The sequence below is a fragment of the Neolamprologus multifasciatus genome, chromosome 5 (assembly GCF_963576455.1).
Source record: "Neolamprologus multifasciatus chromosome 5, fNeoMul1.2, whole genome shotgun sequence".
Taxonomy (NCBI): Eukaryota; Metazoa; Chordata; class Actinopteri; order Cichliformes; family Cichlidae; genus Neolamprologus; species Neolamprologus multifasciatus.
This window is the reverse complement of record NC_140443.1, coordinates 37,270,445-37,291,714: the sequence shown is the minus strand read 5'-3', so window position 1 is coordinate 37,291,714 and position 21,270 is coordinate 37,270,445. Positions and strand designations below refer to the sequence as shown.

Genomic DNA, 21,270 nt, shown 5'->3' with positions numbered 1-21,270 from the left:
ACCACAGCTTCCACACGGTCCGCGGCACATGATCAATAGTTGGTCCACGACCCTGTTAAGGGACAGAGGCCACCCACTTTGTCCCCTCTGCATATCAGACTGGTTCTCCTCTAAATGTACCAAACAGCCTGGTTCGAGTCCACAGCTGCACACCTGCACAGGTACAGCATCCTCTGAGCTTCCTCCACCTGCTCGTTGGGGGACACACACTGACATTCAGCGTCCACAGTCATGATCCTGTGTGACACTTACCTCCACCAGACTATTTGATCTTCTCCATTTCACTTCGTATCCACACCATGTAGAACAGTTTGAACTTGCTCTCCTGCATATATCTGCCTGCTTTCCTTCTGTCTCCATCATATCAGCTCTCCCCCTGTAACAGTCCCTCACTGCCACACGCCTGCCTTTCCTTCTTTTGTCTTCATCTAAGAGTAGCACGTTTCTACTGGCACCCTGCTGCCCACCAGCACCTGAGGCGAAGCCCAGCACAAACAGCAGGACCTAGTTCGGCGTTCTTTATCGTACACTCACACGGGATAATGTTTGCCAGGAGGTGGCACAGATCAGTGAAAGGATGTGGTCTTGGAAAAGGAGAAGAAGAGAATGAGTCCAGGCAGCGTTCCCAGTAATCCACATGGATATTGCACCAGTGAAAAGGGAGCATTGGAGGGTGAGCAGGCAGGCGAGTTGACCAGCGTCCTGTGGAGGTGGCTGACAGGCTGAAAGCACTCCGATAAGCAGCAAAGCCACACACAAGAACCTGGAAGGTTGCTAGTTCACAAAGGACCGGCCTGTTTGGTTAGTTAGCTGTTAACACGCTGACGGTGATCTTTCCTATTGGAAGTCCAGCTGTGTAGTCAGGTGAGCGCAGTAGTCCGCTCCAGCGTGGTCCATCGGGGACAGCGAGCCAAGGTAAAGCCACAGCTTGCAGCTGATGTCTGTGAACGTGTTATTCATGTGTTCATTACTTGTAGACTGGACTGCTGCAGTTCTCTGTACTTTGCTTTGGACCAGGCCTCTCTTCATCGTCTCCAGCTGGTCCAAATGCAGCTGCTCGCCTGCTGACTAAGGAGCCTGGAACCCCAGCGCTGGCTCCCTGTTCCTGTCTAATTTAAAATCCTACTTTTTGGTTCTAAATCAGTTAACAGCGAGCCCCTCTCACCTGTCTGAGTTGTGTATTTATGCCCAGAAACAACCATAAGCTAACGTTAACGAATCCACAGACTAAAGTGTGGTGGTGACCAAAGTTCCCTCTAATGTTTCATGTGTCTGAGCGAGCACACAAACTCCCTGAGCCGACACTTGGACCACTGTGAGCGACAGCACACGTGTGCACTGTGGTCACGCCAGCATCTAATCCATCCAAGTTACATGTTTATTAAAGTAATCAAATTACAGCATTTATGTTAGACGACTTTTAATTACCTGCTTTAGCCCACTTACAATGAGAATTAAAATAAATCTTGTTCATGACCTGTAGCATGTTAACACTATTGGAAGGAAAAATAACTTCAACTCCAAGTTTGAAAACACAACTTTAGCTCTGACTTGTATTATGAGTCTGTGGTCTGGGAGAGAGTCTGTAACTCTGTCTGCAAATACAGTAAATAATGACCAATTTTGGGCGATTAATTATATAGTTACTTCTTCAAAAAAGTAACTGAGTTATGCAAACAACAAAGTTTTTTGCAGCTGTTTACCTAAAAATGCAACATAAATAATAAACATTTCAAACTATTTACAGAACAATCAGCTGTTCTGCATCAAATCTGATGCAGATTATTATAATCTGATACAGATTATACACAAATTATTTGTGCCGCTCCAAAAAATAATTTCTGTCCACTATGAGATGAAGGAGAACAACAGCCTGATACCTGCAGGCCTGACAACAGCAGATGTGTCACTGCTGTAACACCTGTAACACTCAGCAGTCGCCTCATTGTTCACACACACAACAACACTATTGACTACACTACACACTAACTACACACTAACTACACACTAACTACACTAACTACACACTAACTACACTAACTACACACTAACTACACTAACTACACACTAACTACACACTAACTACACTAACTACACACTAACTACACAAGACAACACTAACTACACACTAACTACACTAACTACACACTAACTACACTAACTACACACTAACTACACTAACTACACACTAACTACACTAACTACACAAGACAACACTAACTACACACTAACTACACAAGACAACACACTAACTACACACTAACTACACACTAACTACACAAGACAACACTAACTACACACTAACTACACTAACTACACACTAACTACACTAACTACACAAGACAACACTAACTACACACTAACTACACTAACTACACACTAACTACACTAACTACACACTAACTACACAAGACAACACTAACTACACACTAACTACACTAACTACACACTAACTACACACTAACTACACAAGACAACACTAACTACACACTAACTACTCTAACTACACACTAACTACACTAACTACACACTAACTACACAAGACAACACACTAACTACACACTAACTACACAAGACAACACTAACTACACACTAACTACTCTAACTACACACTAACTACACTAACTACACAAGACAACACTAACTACACACTAACTACACAAGACAACACACTAACTACACACTAACTACACACTAACTACACAAGATAACACTAACTACACACTAACTACACACTAACTACACTAACTACACACTAACTACACTAACTACACACTAACTACACACTAACTACACTAACTACACACTAACTACACAAGACAACACTAACTACACACTAACTACACTAACTACACACTAACTACACAAGACAACACTAACTACACACTAACTACTCTAACTACACACTAACTACACTAACTACACACTAACTACACAAGACAACACACTAACTACACACTAACTACACAAGACAACACTAACTACACAAGACAACACTAACTACACACTAACTACTCTAACTACACACTAACTACACTAACTACACACTAACTACACAAGACAACACACTAACTACACACTAACTACACAAGACAACACACTAACTACACACTAACTACACACTAACTACACTAACTACACACTAACTACACACTAACTACACACTAACTACACAAGACAACACTAACTACACACTAACTACACTAACTACACACTAACTACACAAGACAACACTAACTACACACTAACTACACTAACTACACACTAACTACACTAACTACACACTAACTACACAAGACAACACTAACTACACACTAACTACACTAACTACACACTAACTACACAAGACAACACTAACTACACACTAACTACACTAACTACACACTAACTACACACTAACTACTCTAACTACACACTAACTACACTAACTACACACTAACTACACAAGACAACACACTAACTACACACTAACTACACAAGACAACACACTAACTACACACTAACTACACTAACTACACACTAACTACACACTAACTACACTAACTACACACTAACTACACAAGACAACACACTAACTACACACTAACTACACAAGACAACACACTAACTACACACTAACTACACAAGACAACACACTAACTACACACTAACTACACACTAACTACACAAGATTTGTGCTAAACGTTGCAAATCTCTCACATCTCAAACACGCCGTCTCTCCTAAAACTTCCCTCTTACTAAACAACTAAATGCCATGCTGCCATATCATTTTTTGATTGGTCGACATGGTACATTTTTCGACCAATAGGAAAGGCCGAGGGAGGGGGGCTGTTTTTGCTCACAGGCTTTCGAGCGTTTTCCTTATAAAACGCCGTTTTCACCATTTCTTCCTGCAGTAAATATAAACAACGACAGTATTCAGGAAGAAAAACAAACATTGCAGATATTTTATCATAACTCTGGTTTTACGTGGCCGATCAACACAATTTAAAAACTGGTATAAAGTCCACACTTTGTCCATCAGTTGTTCGTCTGTCCTGCTCATATCTCCAATTGTTGTACCAGGGGCGAGTTTAGCCCGTTTTTGGGGGTGCTTCAGTGATTCCCCAAAATGAATCAAAGCACCCTAAAGATTTCTTACTTTTTTTTTCTTTTTTTTTTTCAATATTTGCTGTTTGTGTGACACACTACTAAAAATATAAAAAGCATACAGTACTGTACTTGTTTGAGACATAACACTTTAACAACAAAAGTATAGATAACCCCCCCCCTCCCAAAATGGTTTGTTCCAGCTCTCCCCTACTCTGGCTCTAGCCTCTGGCTGTGTCCCAATTCAGGGTCTGCAGCCTTAAAGGCCGCATTTTAAGGCCGATTACGTCACAGCGACGCGACGAAGGCTGTCCCAATTCAAAGGCTGCTCCAAATGCGGCCCTCAAATGTGTCCTTCATTTCCCTGAATTTTAAGGACGTGGCGGTGTAGACTTCGTGGCCCAACATACCCCAGAATGCATAGCGCGGCGGTGGGTGTGGATAATTTTGCCGGAAAAAAAAACGGCGGATGAGGGGCACCTGAAGAGTAAACTTTAAGTAAGTACTGAATATTATGTCACTTATTTATGTGCAAATGTTTAATAACGAAGAACATTAAAACATTACTGTTGGCCACATGTCGGCAAAGTTATGTGACATTAGTGACGTTTGTACTAACTTGGTTTTAAAGCCTTTACTTTAAAATATACGCCGTTCAATAGCTGAGCTTAATCAGAGAATGATCAAAGCTCATGTAGAAACAAACAAATGAACAAAGGATTTTCTCCTTCATCTCTGTCAAACAAAGCTGTATGAAACGTTTCCAGCTGTTAGTATCATGGTTGCTAGGCAACCTGGGCAGCGCAACGGAGGCTACACCGTCCCATTTCACAAGCCTCGCACTTCCGGCCTTAGCGGTCTTTGAGTACCCGGCCCTTGAGGATCATTGAGGCTGCGTACTTTAAGGCTGCAGACCCTGAATTGGGATACGGCCGCTGTCTGCCAGAGTGATGGTGGCTGAGACGCAGCTGAGCGGAGGTGGAAGTTCCTGGCTTAAAAGAGCACATATTAGCTGCATTTAACCTTCAGTTACTCTTTATATAGTTAGGTAGGAGTCAGGCCATGTTTCTTTTTATTTATTTTATTTTATTTTATTTTATTTTATTTTATTTTATTTTATTTTTGTCACTGAATGATTGATTTATTTTGAACATGACTAAAATAACAACAAAAAACACTTTAAACAATGATGAGACAAAGGAAGGGTTGGTACAAACAGACTTAAAGGTAAACTCATTTGATCCTCCTCGATATACAACATACATGTATAATTACATACAATTATATAAGTCTACCAACAGATATCAGGCATAAAAATCCTAATGATGATGAAGCTAAATGTTGGGTTTAATTGTCTGTAGAACAAATGAAATGTTTTGAATAAAAAAGGATCGACTCATATCTCAAATCAGGCAACAAAGTATGGATCTCGTTTACAGAGTTTTTCCCTTCCTTCCTCTCCCCCTCCTTTTTACATCAAATATAATTACCATTATATAAACAATCATATATCTGTCTATACATACACATTAATATACCTAAATACGTATATACAAAGGAGGGGGAGAGAAAAAAAAACAAACCAAACCCCCCCCCCCCCCCCCCCCCCTCACCTGCCCAGACCAATGTGTATAATCTTGGAGAAGATGTGGGAGGAGGCCATCCCTCCTAGTTTACTTATTAAAGTGATCTATAAAGGCCAGATTAGGTAAAACTGTTTAACATGATCTCTCAATGAAAAATCTTCTCCAACTGTAAATGATACATTGTGTCTCTTAACAAAGCAGAGTGAGTTGGGGGGGCTTTATTTTTCCAGTTTAGAAGTATAAGGCGTCTTGCAAGCAATGTTATAAAACTCAAAGCACAAATGTGTTTATTATTTAAGTCTTTAACTGTAGTTACACCAAAAAGTGCCATCAATGGGTCTGGGGGGAGCTGTTTTTGAAAAATATCAGACAAAGTTTTAAATATTTTACACCAGTAGGTGGCGATATTAGGACATGTCCAAAACATGTGACAATGAGGCAGAATTCTGGCCACATCGATCACAGCTTGAGTCCGCCCCTGGAAACATCCTTGAAACTAGGGATGCACCGATACCAATACTGGTATCAGGTATCGGGGCCGATACTGTAAAATGTGTGTGTACTCATACTCGTAAAAGTTAACCGATACCATGAACCGATACCAACTTATTTCATTAGTCAGAGGGTGGCTTGTCATTTCTGTTGTAGTTTTTTAGATTGGCCACTAGGGGGACATCCCGCGCTAAACAGGCACAGGGTTAGGCGAGTGAGACTGGCAGCTCCAGATAAAAAAGAGAAACTGGAGGCTGCTGTAGCTAGGCTAAACAAAATGTCAGCAGTGTGGAACAGCCAACTTTAACTCAGGTTTTGGAAAAGCGATGAAAAATGTCAAGAGAAAATCCACAGGCAGTTTAAATAACAGAGGCTCTGACTCATTTTATTTCTCTGGATGACCGTCGTCGTCGTGGAAAGCATAGGATTGAACCGTCTTCTCAGCATACTCAAGCCGCGATATGAAATTGGACACTCTGCAATAATTGAAAAGTTTATTTTATTCTCAAACCTAATTTGTATTTATTTTATTCCAAACAGAAGTGTTTATTTATTATTCTGAAAGCTCGAGACAGTGCCAATAGTTCAGTGATATTTTGTAAAATTACAATGTGGAGACTCCGCAATAATTTAACAGAAGTGCTTATTTTTCACTTGAAATTTTTTTTGTGGTCATTTTTATTACGATTTTATTTTTTATCGGCAGATAATGAAATAAAACCTGTCTTCCAATTCATTGCAGTTGTGTGTGTGTGTGTGTGTGTGTGTGGTAGAAGTATCGGTTTTTGTACTCAGTATCGGCAAGTAATCAGATCCAAGTATCGGTATCGTATCGGTTTGAAAAAATTGGCATCGTTGCATCCCTACTTGAAACCTTCAGTTTAGACAGATGGAGCCTGTGCAGGACCTTAAACTGTAGTCTGTGCCTGCAGCAGACAGAAGTGGAGTGAACCAGTTCTTGTGCCTTAGTCCATTGATCTTCAGTGATGTTAGCCAGTTCTTCACTCCAAGCATTTCTCAAGTGGTCCAATGTAGTTGTTCTGTCTATTTGCAAAAGTTGGTTGTAGATCCTGGAAATAGCTCCTTTCTTTAGCGGGTTCATCAGGAACAGATCAGCTGAAACTAGCTTTTGTGGTTCATTGGGAAAGGATGGAAACGTTTCTTTAATAAAATGACGTATTTGTAAATACTTGAAAAAATCTCTGTTTTCTATGGAAAATTTTTGCTGAAGTTGTTGAGACAAAGGAAAAAGATTATCAATAAACAGATCCTTGGTTGTGTGTTTCCCTTTGGAAGTCCATACCTGGAATGTTGAGCCTGAGAGCAATGTGTGTGCTTGATTATGAATTAATGGTGTAAAGATTGAACATTGACGCCAATGAAAATGCTTTCTAATCTGAGACCAAATTTTTAGTGAGTCAGACACTACCAGATTTTTACATTTATGCTCACCCAGATCTGACTTTGAATGAACCAAAGATTTAAGAGTATTAGAGAAAAAAGTCATTCAATTCAATTTTCAATTCAATTCAATTTTATTTATATAGCGCCAAATCACAACAAAAGTCGCCTCAAGGCGCTTCATAGATACAGAGAAAAACCCAACAATCATATGACCCCCTGTGAGCATACTTTCCATCCGTTCCCAATCAGGTCTATGTTCCCTGCCCCAGAATGACATACAGCGTATATTTCAGGCCCAGTGATAGAGCTGAAAACAAGGCAACCCCATTCCTCCTGTAATCTTGGATCTTTGGAGAAATATCTTTTTTATTCTGGGTGTCTTCTTGTTCCAGATAAACTGAGAAATTAACTGGTCTATTTTATTAAAAAAGTTTTTGTGATCAATATTGGGATACATTGAAACAAAAATAAAAATTTGGGTAAAGTGCTCATCCTAATGATATTTATTCGGCCAGCAAGCGAGATGGGCAGTTTAGACAGTCTTTCCAAGTTCTGCTCAGTTTGATGGTAATAAAATTATGTTTGAAAAGGCCAGAGAATTCACGGATTACAGTTATTATACAATTATTATTTATTCCAAGATATTTGAAGGTATTTGAGATTGTAAAAGGAAACGAGATCAATGTAGCGCTATCTAACTTTTCTAAAGAACTGATAGGAAACAATATACTTTTTGTTAAATTGATTTTGTATCCAGAAATTTTCCCAAATTCAGTTAGAACTCTCATAATATTTGGCAATGATTTAGTAGGGCCAGTGATATATAGCAACAAATCATCTGCATAGAGAGACACCTTATGTTCTACACCAAATCTCCTTATACCATACCACCTTTATTTATAAAGCACTTTAACATAAAACCAGAGTTCACAAAGTGCTGTACATGCTAATAGCATAAGTAAAGAAAATTAAAATGAGATAACATAAAATAAATAACTAAAAAACTAAAATAAATTGAAACATGTTAAAACAAATTGAGTCAACCCCTCTAATCAATGCCAAAGGCTTCAGCGAATAAATATGTTTTAAGAAGACTTTTCTTAAAACATAGGGGTAGATCAAGGGTAGATCATTCCACAAATTTGGAGCAACCACAACTATTCCTTTGTAATCTTTTGCAGAATGTAGTTGAATGGCGAGAGGTTCTATGATAAGTGCAAACAGCAATGGGGACAAAGGGCACCCTTGTCTTGTAGAGCAGTGGAGGAGGAAAGGACTAGAAGTTATATTATTTGTGTTAACCGAGGCCTGAGGTTTTGTGTAAAGCAGCTTAACAAAGGAGATATAATTAGGGCCTATACCAAACTGACAGGGTCGAGAAGAGGAAATCCCACTCGACCCTGTCAAAGGCCTTCTCCGCATCTAATGAGAGTAGTACTTCAGATTGATCATAAGTATTATGTGTATATATAATATTGAATAGCCTTCTAATATTAAAAGATAACTGTCTATTTTTTACAAATCCCGTTTGGTCCTCCGACACAACTGTTGGGAGAACCATCTCTAATCGCATAGCCAGAATTTTTGCCAATATTTTATTATCTATGTTCAATAGACTTATTGGTCTGTATGAACCAGGCTCCAAAGGGTCCTTACCAGGCTTGTGGGTTAGAGAGATAGTGCTGTCATACATGGTTGAAGGTAAGCATCCTTTGGTTAGAGCTTCGTTATATACCTCCAGAAGCACGGGTGAAATCTGTTCGCTAAAGGTCTTATCGGCCAGAGGGGCCGATGGCGCGATATGGCAGCCTTGCTTCTGTCAGTCTGCCCCAGGGCAGCTGTAGCTACAACTGTAGCTTGCCTCCACCAGTGTGTGAATGTGAGAGTGAATGAATAATGGCATTGTAAAGCGCTTTGGGTGCCTTGAAAAGCGCTATATAAATCCAATCCATTATTATTATTATTATTATAGAATCCAGCACTATACCCGTCTGGACCGGGCTTTTTGAGCACTGCATACTTTGAATAGCCTGATTTATCTCCCTTAATGTTATTGGTTGTTCTAACAATAGTTTGTTCTATACTGATCGATGGAACTTGAATAGAAAACACTTTGGATTATGTCTGGATCTTTTTTTAAGTCTGAAGAGTAAAGTGCTTTATAATATTCTCAGAACACATCATTAATTCTCTTTGGGTCAGTTGTTATCTGCCCTGCACTGGTTCTTATTTCTGTAATCAGTCTTGATGCTGCAACTTCTTTAATTTGTCTTGCTAGTAAAGTACCTGTTTTTTCCCCGTGTTCATAGTACTTCTGTTGAAGTTGTGTCATTTGTATAAAGCAATTTAAGTTCTGTCTGCAATGAGAGCTTCTTTTCATAAAGTTTGGATGAAGGAGAGATGGCATATTCTATTTCTAAAAGTTCCATTGTTATGTGTGACTCTCTTTCTTTTCGTTGCTTGTTCCTATAACTACTCAATGAGATGATTTGGCCTCTCAAGTAGGCTTTTAATGTGTCCCATAGTGTGGATCTCGTAACTTCAGGTGTGTCATTTATTGAAATAACTAGCTTATTTGATCCTTTATTTCATTTACTAAAATATTATCTAACAGCAAACCATTATTAAATCACCATTTTGGTGCAGTAGGTCTATCTGCTATTGCTAATACTGGACTATGGTCAGATAAAACTATCGCCTTATAGTCACAGCTTTGGGTCTGTGTAAGAAATCTATAATCTATTAAGAAAACGTCTATTCTAGAATAAGTATGATGAACAGAGGAGAACTATGAAAATTGCTTAGAGTTGGGGAGATAGCTCTAAATGGATCTATCAGTTTATATGTCTTCATAAACTCCTGGATAGTTTTCACAGATTTTGATTTAGATGCTGATCTTTGTGATGATCTGTCAAGACTAGGATCCAAAACAAAATTAAAATCGCCGCCAACTATCAGTTTATGGGTGTCCATATTAGAGGATATAAATGATTTAATAAACCTGCATCATCAACATTAGGGGCGTAAACATTTGCTAGTGTAACCTGATTGTTATAAAGTTTCCCTGTAACTGTGATATAACGTCCACGAGGGTCTGATAATACTTTTGACGCTATGAAGAGGATCCCTTTGTTGATAACGGCTGCACCTCATTCTTAGCTGTGAAGAATGAAACACCTGCCTGATCCATCACCACGTAGCTTCTGATGATCCTGGTTTCTCAAATGGGTTTCCTGCAAATATCCTGTATCTGTCCCCAGCTTTTTAAGGTGTGCCAGAATGTTGCCCCGCTTAACAGCACCACTGAGTCCTTTACAATTCACGACACAAAATGTACTAGGTTTTTATAATGATCAATAACCATTATTTAACTTGTAAATAAAGATTTGCAACCCAGTTAAACCCTTCCCCCTCCTTTTGAATAAAATGGCCTCCAAACAAAATACAAACAAAAGTGCAGGTGAGAACCCAAACAAAAACCCACTGAAACAGTCCCTGCTACCCCCTGACCAAAGCGCTCCATCAGAACAGCGAGGGGACTCCACACAACAACAGTGTTTAAGTCTCAGCTCAGAGAGATATGAACATCTGACTTACCACTGAGCTCCTAAAGAATTATATTATTCATATCCAGTTTAATTTTGATAAAGTACACTCACAGTAATAACAATATTAATAATAATAATAATAAAAGTAATAAATAAAAGGAAGAAAAAATAGTTCAGGCTCTGCCATTGACCTTAATCCTTGTTATGATGGTTTACATACAGGGAGAGATTACATATAGAATAAACATCATCTTGTAACTTAAATCACCTTAATATTAATCAATTTAAGCATTAACTATGAATTTACCTGCGAACACATTCTGATTCATTCTCTCCAAACAGAACAAAGAAAGGAAGAAGATGTAAGAATATCCTCAACAGCATAATAACATATTTCACCTCAGTCAGTGAGTGAATCAGTAATGTCTCGATCAGCTGCCTCCTATTCACTTTCATCTTCCGCTGTGATCAGCTTGTTGGACGAGATTTCTCCGCTTGTGCGTCGGTAAACGTTTGCCGTGATCACCAGTTTGGCTGATACAGGCTGTGTTGGATGCAGCGCTGCGGAGTTTCTGCTTCAGTTGATTGAAGGTTGCTCACATCCGCCCAACCTCAGGACTTATGTCGGGGAAATATAAACTGGAGACCCGTCGAAGTTTCCTTTATTACGAGACAGTCTCAGGATCTTCTCCTTGTCTGTGAAGTAGTGCAATCGGATCATAAACTGGTGTCAAGCCAGCCTCCACTTTGAATACACAGGGAAGGTAAAACAAAGTATTATGGCAAAAGATGTTGAATCCTGATTTCAAAATAAAAGCCAACTTCCAGTAAATTAAGAGCACATTCACAAATATCAATTAGTCTTGTTTGCAAACTCTAATGTTGGATACAAATGACATACCCTAGTATTCTAGTAGCAACATGTCAATATTAAAGCCATCTCCTTTTGGATTTCAAAGTAAAAGCCCTGTGAATTTTCATTTTTGAACTTCTCTTTCAATGACTTCAGAATGCTCTTAAAAGCAAAAGTCATATTTCCAAAGAGTAGTTGCATTTTGTATCAGCACTATCCAACCACAGAAATTTGAAATTGCCTATATTTGACTTACTCTTCTAACGATTTCAAAATGCGCTAAAAAGAAAAATTCTTGTTTCCACAGGATAATTTCACTCTGTATTTACAGTATAAAGCCCCACAGTGATACCATGTCAATATCAAGTCAGTCTGATTTTACTTTCCAAAGTAATGGCCCATTGAAATTGCCCGTATATGACTTACTTTTGTAACGATTTTGAAATGCTCTAAATAGAAAAAACTCCTGTTTCCACAGGATAATTTCACCTTAGATCAACAGTATGCAACCTCACGATGTTACCATATCAATTTCAAGTCATTCTGATTTTACCTTCCAGACTAATGGCCTGTTGAAGTTGCCCATTTAAGACCAAACTTTCAGTGGTTTCAGAATGCTCTAAAAATGAAAAATGTTGTTTCCACAGGATAATTTCACTTCTGCAAGTCTCGAATTGGAGGCTGGCTTGACACAAGTGGGCCTCGGTCGCTCCCGCTGCGTGGTTTGGGGATGAGGCTTCTTCTCGATCAATAACAACAGGGGAGTCAAAGTTGTCTGCTCCGAGGACCTCCGCCAGAAACTTTGCAGCAAAATCGGTGATGTTATTCGCTTCTGCGCCTTCAACACCAACTACTCTGATATTCTGTCTGCGACTAAGTCAGACCATGTTTCTTTTAGCTGAAAAACATGACACCAGGTAACCTGCAGCGTGGGAAACGTGTTTCCCGACGATGTTTGCTGCCCTACAATCCATCCTCCTGTAGTAACATCAGACATTTGACCGTCCTGTTGCTCACACTGAAATGTATACAGACTATTTAAAATCTAAAACTTAACACTGTCCGCAGCCTGCTGTTGTTACCACTGTCCTGTTTGAAAGGGACACTGACTGGATGCCCATTAACCTTATAACATCTGGTGTGTGTGTGTGTGTGTGTACAGAGACAGCCAGGTTCATAAGGGATATAAGGAAGTTTTTTCAAAAAAAGGAGCCACACAGTAAAAGTGTAAAATCAAATGATCAATCAACAATAATGTTGGATCAGTGTTTCAATATTTATATCTTTTATTAGACATTCGTGTGATTTGGTTATTTGCCTTTTGGTTGAAAGTACACTGAGAGGACTTTTATTAGTGATCTTAATAGTATTTTTTCATATTAATGTAATTTTTCATCTAATTGAATCTATTTATGTATGATTGTCAGTCCAAAGAAGGAGAGAGGAAAGAGGGAACGTGAGGAGGAAGTACAAGGTCAGGAAGAACCAGGTAAGCAAACAGACAGGGAACAGTGACAGGCAGAAAATATTAAAGCTGCTAAACAGAATCTGCTAAACAAACTGGGTTGAAACATTTTGACCCTCTTTAACAACATCCCAACATAACATCATCATTGATCGGGGAGATTAAAATTAATGATATATTTTTATGTGCTTCGGCCACAACTCCAGCCAGTAATGGGTAGGACAGCTTTTGGACCGTCCAGTTGTCTGCATGACTGCTGCAGTACATACATCACATTTGCACACTATCAGTCAAGGAGTGCAGTGTGGCAGGCAGGAGTAGGACCCAAAATGCAGGCGCTCAGACTCAAGGTGTTAACTCAAAGTCACAGCTTTATTGGCTGAAAGGAAAAAACATACAAACTAAACTGGGAAACAACAAACTAAGACTCACAGGGAGCCACAAGGAGATCCACACAGCGTGAGGGACGACGCGACACTGACTCAGAGAAACACAGGGTTTAAATACACTGGGAAGTAACGAGGGGAATGAGACACAGAAGGAGAGCACAGCTGGGAGAAATCAGGACTGACGAGACAAGGAAGCAAAGCAAGACACATTCACATAAGACACAGACCTTCAAAGTAAAACAGGAAGTAGGACAGAGACGCGAACTTGACACGGTGGAGACAGCAACTAAGAAACACAGAGACAAACCATAAGGTAGAGGACTCTAAGAACCGAAAGACACAGAGGGAAACTCAAACATGCAGACAGAACAGAGGGGACACAGAGAAACATGAAGGGATCGACACTAGAAACCATAGAATAACTCACACAAGTACAATAATACAAAAAGCACAAAGAACTAAACATGCTGGGTCAGGAGACCCTGACCCTATCAGAGCCAAACAGCCTGGTGGAGTGAGGAGCTGTAAAGAGGAGCAGATGCTCTGTTTCTAAACATGTTTTAAGCTTGTTTCAAAGATTCTGTCCTGCAGCTTTAAATGTTTTCCAGAAGCACACAGACACTTCTCAGTGTTTCTCACACTGTTTACAGTGTGGACCACCTGAGAAATGTCAAGCTGTCCTAAGGACCACTGTGAAAGCATGAAACTCATAAATCTAACAACACAAAATTAGTATCTGCAGTAAAGATTTTTCCATACACTGTATACATTCTACCACAGGCAGAGTTGCCTCCATTTTTATTTTTATTTAAATGTTTTGTATTAATTTATTTGTAATAATTTATTCTGTTTTGGGAATGTTTTTTATGTATCTGTATTATATTATACAAACACTTTAAAAGTGAATCTCTGTTCAAAAAATGCACTCAGTTTATTTCATACTCACTATGAGCATCATTCATTATTCTCCCAGTAATTAAGGTTAGGATGTGTTTTTATTCCCATCCATTCTTCTTTAGCAGCATTTAAATAACCTTGATCAGATTTGATGGTTTTGTTACAGACTTTTAAAAAGAGTGTTTTGCTTTTCTTTCACAAATGTGGGATTAAATTGTTAAAATGTACAAAACAGTGATGTCATGTTCTGTGACCCAGGCACAGAGAGACTTGATGAATTTAAGAATCTTATGATTTAATAAAGAAATTTGCAGACTTGCACAGAGATGGTAAAATTATGATGACTGATAATGGAGATGAAGACAACAGACGATGAGGACGGAGAGGAACAGGTTTAAATGCACCAAGGAGACAGTCAGAGAGAACTCGGGACAACATTTAAGGATGCAGGGACTGACAGAGACAGGTTTACCTTGGCTGGCTGGGCAGCTCTCTGGGTGCTCAGCACCCCCAAAGCTCTGATCCTAGCATCGCCCCTGGGTTGTACGTGTTGTCATTAACGTGGCTAAAACACCGGTGTGGGCGCATGAGGACGCTGTCATAGCCTGTCAGCCACATTGATCAGCTGCGTATATACGAATGTGAATCACATCATTGGCTGGACTTTGGGATAAGGTGGCATCGTTCTGATCCCATACAGGAGCAGCCACTGACTCACACTGCAGTTGTTGAAGCATTCATGTTCATTGCAGGTTAGATTTGTCCTGCGTGCAGAGAGCGTGCAGAGAGCGTGGCAGCAGCAGCAGCGTAGAGGGACCACGGTGGTGACAGAGGTCCACACTCTGCAGCAGTCTGCCTGCTCACATCAGATCTGCACAAACACTCGAACCTCTGAAATCATAACGACACGTTTTATGGTCTGGCTTTGAGCACGCGTTGACAGAAACATTTTAACAGCCTTGTTGTTGTTTTTATTGACTTATGTTTCTATATTTTACAGCATCATTGTTGTGCATTTTTATTAGAGTGGCCTTTTACATTGCAGCATGGCCTGTTGTGCTACATAAATACACTTGGATGTGTGAGTGGCAGCACTGGTCCGTCTGTGCTGCAGGTGGTCCGGCTGCAGCACAGACAGCTTCTGCACTCACAGGAGTCTGATAACACAGAGCTGCCACACTACAACTATTCTTCTGGGGTCTACACTGGAAGTTCAAAGTGGTCTTCAGGGAATGGTGTGACTCCTCCTGTGCATCTCCACCGTTTCTGTCCCTGCCCTTTGTTTCCCCGTCTGTGGTGACCGACTTTACAGAGACGGGATCGTCCTGGGAGCTCAGATTCTCCTGGACACCTGAATCCATCTGACAGTCAGCTGTCTGCCATTTAAGCTGGCGTTCAGTTAGTCAGCGCCGAGTGGTCTCCCTCCTCCTCAGACCTCAGTATGAGAAGCCCTGACTGTGGCACTGATGACATCCACCGGCTCACTCTGCTGTCAGCATTTGTTGAGGTTTTTAACATCTGTCCCAGGATTTTCTCTGAGTCTGCTGTAGCCATCTTCCATGCTGTTGCATGCTGGGACAGCAGGTTAAGAGTTGTGCATGAACTGATGCACGAGACCAGTAACGTAGGGGGGGCGGAGCTGGACTCTAGGGTGGAGTCTGAGAGGCGGATGTTGTCCAAGATAAAGACAATGCTGGACAACACCTCCCACCCACTCCATGACGTGCTGGCCAGTCACAGGAGCTCACTCAGTGGGGGACTGAGATTACCCATGATGCACCACTGAACAGGAAGTCATGCCTGCCGTGGATATCGCTGCACCACTGAATGCACTGCAAACGCTGGTCACCCTCTGATACCTGCAGAGGAAATCAAGTTTGATAAGAGGGGCCCCTCACTGCCAGCTTAGCACTGTAACATACATGTGTAACATACGGGATGTTTACTGCTCTTACTGTGCCAGCAGGATCTCCTCTGGGTTAATAAAGGGTGGAGCTTCTGCAGCAGCACAGGCTGCTCGGAGCATCTTTTAATAGAACTTACAGGTGGCGTCAACACCTGAAATACAAACGTGGACACGAACAGACATCACGAAGCACCGGGAAGCCCTGAACTCACTGACGCACAGACCAGAGGATGAGCAACGATGTGAGTAACCAAAGCTGAAGTACCTCCGCCTACATCCACCTGCTGACAAACACTACGACGACCTTTGAACTGGAGTCCACAGAAAAGCTTTTTGTCTGTGAAAGAATCATTTGACAGACAGGATGTTTCTGATCTCAGACAAAGTGCAGAAAGGGAACAGAGCAGTCGTGTACAGTGCTGTCACATGCACACTGACCTACTCTGAGGTTCACTGTTACAGTGCTGGTCGTTGCACTGCGCCTAGGCCTGGTTTGTCTACACGAGCAGGGCACGTGATCAGTGACGTCACTGCTTCTGTGCCCGATTCAGGGGTTTGAGGAAGTGAGTCATGGGTCAGATCTTTGGTGAACCAGTCTGTGACATACTGGGAGTGATGGAAGCAGCGAGGATGTTCTGCCTGCTCCTAAATCAAAAACAAACACACTAATGTGTTATTGTTTCAGCAGTGCATGAGCAGCTCTAGGTCCCAAACATAAGTTATAATAATCATGCACCTATATGGAGGCGGGGCCTCTCCCGACCTATTAAAAGAGTGTGTGGTTCATTATTCTAGAGTTTCATTCATTATGTTTACAAACGGGCAGAAGCAGAGAGCACATGTTTATTGATCAAACAGCTGAGTATCAGGGAGAAAAGCTGTCACACGAGAAGCTGTCAGCTTAGCTCTGAGTGCAGCTGATGCAGGAGTTGGTTTCAAGCTAAGGCTACGTTCACACTGCAGGCGAAAGCGCATCAAATCTGATTTTTTTGACCCTCTGTGACCCATCTATCCGATCATGGTGTGACAGTGTGAACGGAACAAATCTGTTATTTTTAAATCTGATCTGGGTCACTTTCGTATGTGGTGCTGAATCTGATACATATCTGATGTTTTAGAAAGCTGCTGTTTGATGGTCACGTCGCATTAAATCCGTCTTTTACGTCACTGACACAAGACAGACGCCGATTATCAGCGCCGGAGAAGACATCGCGAACGCTTCCTGACCATCCAGTGAAACTGTTGGGAACAACGTTGGAGAAACGTGAACATTTTATTTGTACTGTATAATCTGCAGATTCTGACAGAAATCTGCAGCTATCCTTTGAAGCAGCGCTCCTCTAAAACAGCAATAAGGATCATTATTAGGTTATCTACATTATTATGTAAATAACAAAATAACTTAAAGCAAAATTGGGAAACGTAAAGTCTGAAGTCTTTATATTAAGGTCATCAGTCAAACATACTGTTGCTCTGGGTCTAAACAGAGCGCGTTGTGTGTGACGTCTTCTTTTGCGCATGCGGCCGCTTTGAGCGTTCACACTAGAGCGCGTTTGCTGTCACATTTTATTTGTAGTGTGAACGAGCAGACAAAAAAATCGGATTTGATCAAAAAATCTGAATTGAGCATCAAGACCTGCAGAGTGAACGTAGCCTTAGACTCAACCTGCTCTTCAGATTCTGTCCATCATGGTGCCAAACAGGACGGTGCTGAGAAATCGCCTTTTTACGTGACAGCTTGGTTGGACCATCGCTGCTGGAGGCCAGCTGAGCATCTGACAGGTACCATGTTTCTGAGAGTCCAGAGACTTGTTTGATCTGAAGTTAGAAGCAGAAAGTCCATGCAGGTGTACCTGACTGCTGTGTGACCTCACAGCTACATAAAGCTGAATATCATCAGCATAGGAATGAAACCGTTCTTCATCACACCAAAGCAGAAATCCAAAATAAGTGGTTCAGGTGCTTCATGCTGGAGGGAGTGCGGGGAGGTCGCTGCAGGTTGCTTCCATGTCTTCTGGTCGAGCCCTAAACTGAAGACCTTTTGGGAGGAGATTAAACAAATGGTGATGGATGTGCTGGAGGTAACACTGGACTTCTCCTTTAGTACCATGTACCTTGGGAATATCCCTGAGGATATGAACAACAGAGACTCATACTTACTGAAAATAATTATGGTTGCATGCAAAAAGGCAATTACTAAGTGTTGGTTACAGACAAGCCCCCCCACACAGAAGCTGGTCATAGACATTAACACAGTTCATCATATGGAACTGATTCCCCTCTCACTGCGGCTACAGAAGGAGGAAGGAGAGACGTTGGGAACGATGGGATCGTTATACGTCGAGAGACTAGAGACTGATAGCTCTGTGATGCAGAGGGACCGCTGTGAATTGGTTTGAATGGAACATGCACCTGTGTAATGTGTAATATGTGTAAGTAAAGCAAGCCGTTGTGTATTTTGGAATATGTGAACATATGTGAATGTGTTGGTTTCCCTCTTTAGTTCTGCATGTAAAATAAGATGAAAATCAATAAAGAGAAAGTATTAAAAAAAGGAATGAAACCGTACGCTACGCCCTCAAACGTGCAGCTCAGCACTGTTCCAGCTCCACCACCCACCAGTGTGTGTGGACTTCCTGTTCTCACTGTTAGTGTGGGTTATTACCAGCTACTGCACCTTCCTCCCACAGTCAGGTGGAGTTGGTGGGGCTGCAATTGTTTTCTGTCTCTGTGTTAACTCTGCATCATATTTGCAATCAGTCCATGGGCCTCTCGCCCTGTGCTAGCTCAGAGGCTCCGCCCTCCATGACCCCGATAAGAAGAAGAAGAAGAGGAAGAATGAATGGATGTCTGTGAGTGAGCTGATGCTGCCACAGGGAGAAGAACTGGTCCCAGCAGAGCACCTCAGTGTGTGACGAGGAATCAATGAAACTACCGCACTGCTGTAATCGCTCTAATAGGATATGATGGTCGACAGTATCGAACGCTGCACTGAGGTCTAGCAGGACAAGCACAGAGATGAGTCCACTGTCAGAGGCCATAAGAAGATCATTTGTAACCTTCACTAAAGCTGTTTCTGTGCTGTGATGAACTCTGAAACCTGACTGAAACTCTTCAAATAAACCATTCCTCTGCAAATGATCTGTTAGCTGTTTGTTTACTCTTTCAAGGATGTTTGATATGAAATGAGTTAATAAGATATGTGTGTTTACTAACATGAGCTCAGCCCAATGATACGCATGACACACAACATGTTTCAGTCTTTTTCTCCTGTTGCATCAACACAATTCCAGCATCAACAACACAAACAGTCAGTGCTGTGATCACGCTGCTGCTGCACAATGAAACTTCAGAGTCAAACATAAATAATGTTACTAGTGTTACATGGACACAGTGTAGTATAACAGTACTGCAGTGAAACAGGAAGCACACAGTGTGTAAGCAGCCTCACAAACACACGAGTGTTTCAAACACAGCTGTAGTGTGACGGTTTCAGGCAGCAGGCCAGCAGCAGCTGGATCCAGAGCAGATGTTGGGCCCTGCTGGGAGCTGCTGTGAGTGTGAGCTGAGGGTCCTGACACGTTAAAGCTGGAGGGGGCTGCTAAACACCAGCGTTTCACTGGGGGGGGTTTCTCTACATCAGTGTGGGACATCAAGCTTTTCTTTAAGCGTGCACGGCTGTGCTGGGGAACCCTAACTACATGATTAGGGTCCCGGGGCTCCGCCTTCCTGCATGGTGCTGGGGGGGGCAGGGAGCTTGTGGAACGGAGTCTCCTTGTAAATGAACCAGCAGTTACCTGCCCACAGGATCAGGTTCAAGAAGCCAAAGATCTGCAGAAACACATGAAAACACACGTTTAAAATGTGAAACATGACAAGAAGCAGACAAAAGAGCCGCGAGCTAAACTGTTAGATGACTGAGAGCTCCGCTGGCCTCATCGCAGGAACTACACCTTCAACCATTCATCCACAACATTTAAAGAAAATCAGTGTTTGGACTCACAGTTAACCTCTGCTGCATCCTCGTCCTACACAGAGTCACACTGGACTTTAAATGGTTTTAAACAGATGAAAAACTTCTTTACTCGAGTAAGTGAAAAGTTTCTATCAGCAAAGCCAGCTGAACCTTTGATAGAGTGAACTGAGATCAGTGCACGGGGATATGAGCTGCTTCAGTGTGACTGATAGTGAACAGACTGAACAGAGCAAAGGAAACAGGAGTCTGTAGCCCACATGTAGAAGCTGACTTTACATTTAGACCTGAACAGCTGTGATCAGCTGACCCTGTGATCAGCTGACCCTGCTGCTGCTGCTGCTCTGAGGTTTACTGATCTTTGTCAATGTACACAGCTTCATTTAAACAAAGATGCAAACAGGTTTCAGGAGTTCTCCTGGTTGGCTGAGCTACAGCAGCTGGATGACGAGCATCATGTCTGCCCTTTATGTAACCCAGCTACAGCAGCACAGCTGCACTGTGGTCAGCTTTATGTCCCACAGAGTGTTTCAGTAACAGAACAGCTGCTGATGTTATACAGAGATGTGACCTCTAGCAGGTGGTTCCTGTTTTCAGCTATCACGTTCACCTCGCCATCAAACGTCGCTTCGTTAGTTCAGTCACAAGCTGCCATGCTTTCACCCGCT

At 41.5% G+C, this 21,270-nt stretch overlaps 1 protein-coding gene across 1 annotated transcript in view; it reads right to left on the bottom strand.

Moving 5' to 3' along the window:
- sypl2a (synaptophysin-like 2a) overlaps positions 1 to 21,270 on the bottom strand; it is a 495,265-nt gene that overhangs the window by 450,041 nt on the left and 23,954 nt on the right. The window contains exon 6 of the mRNA XM_085159109.1: positions 13,916 to 20,460. Within this exon, the coding sequence (XP_085015235.1) occupies positions 20,335 to 20,460 (126 nt within the window). The 3' untranslated portion in view covers positions 13,916 to 20,334. The remainder of the gene's footprint in view (positions 1 to 13,915; positions 20,461 to 21,270) is intronic.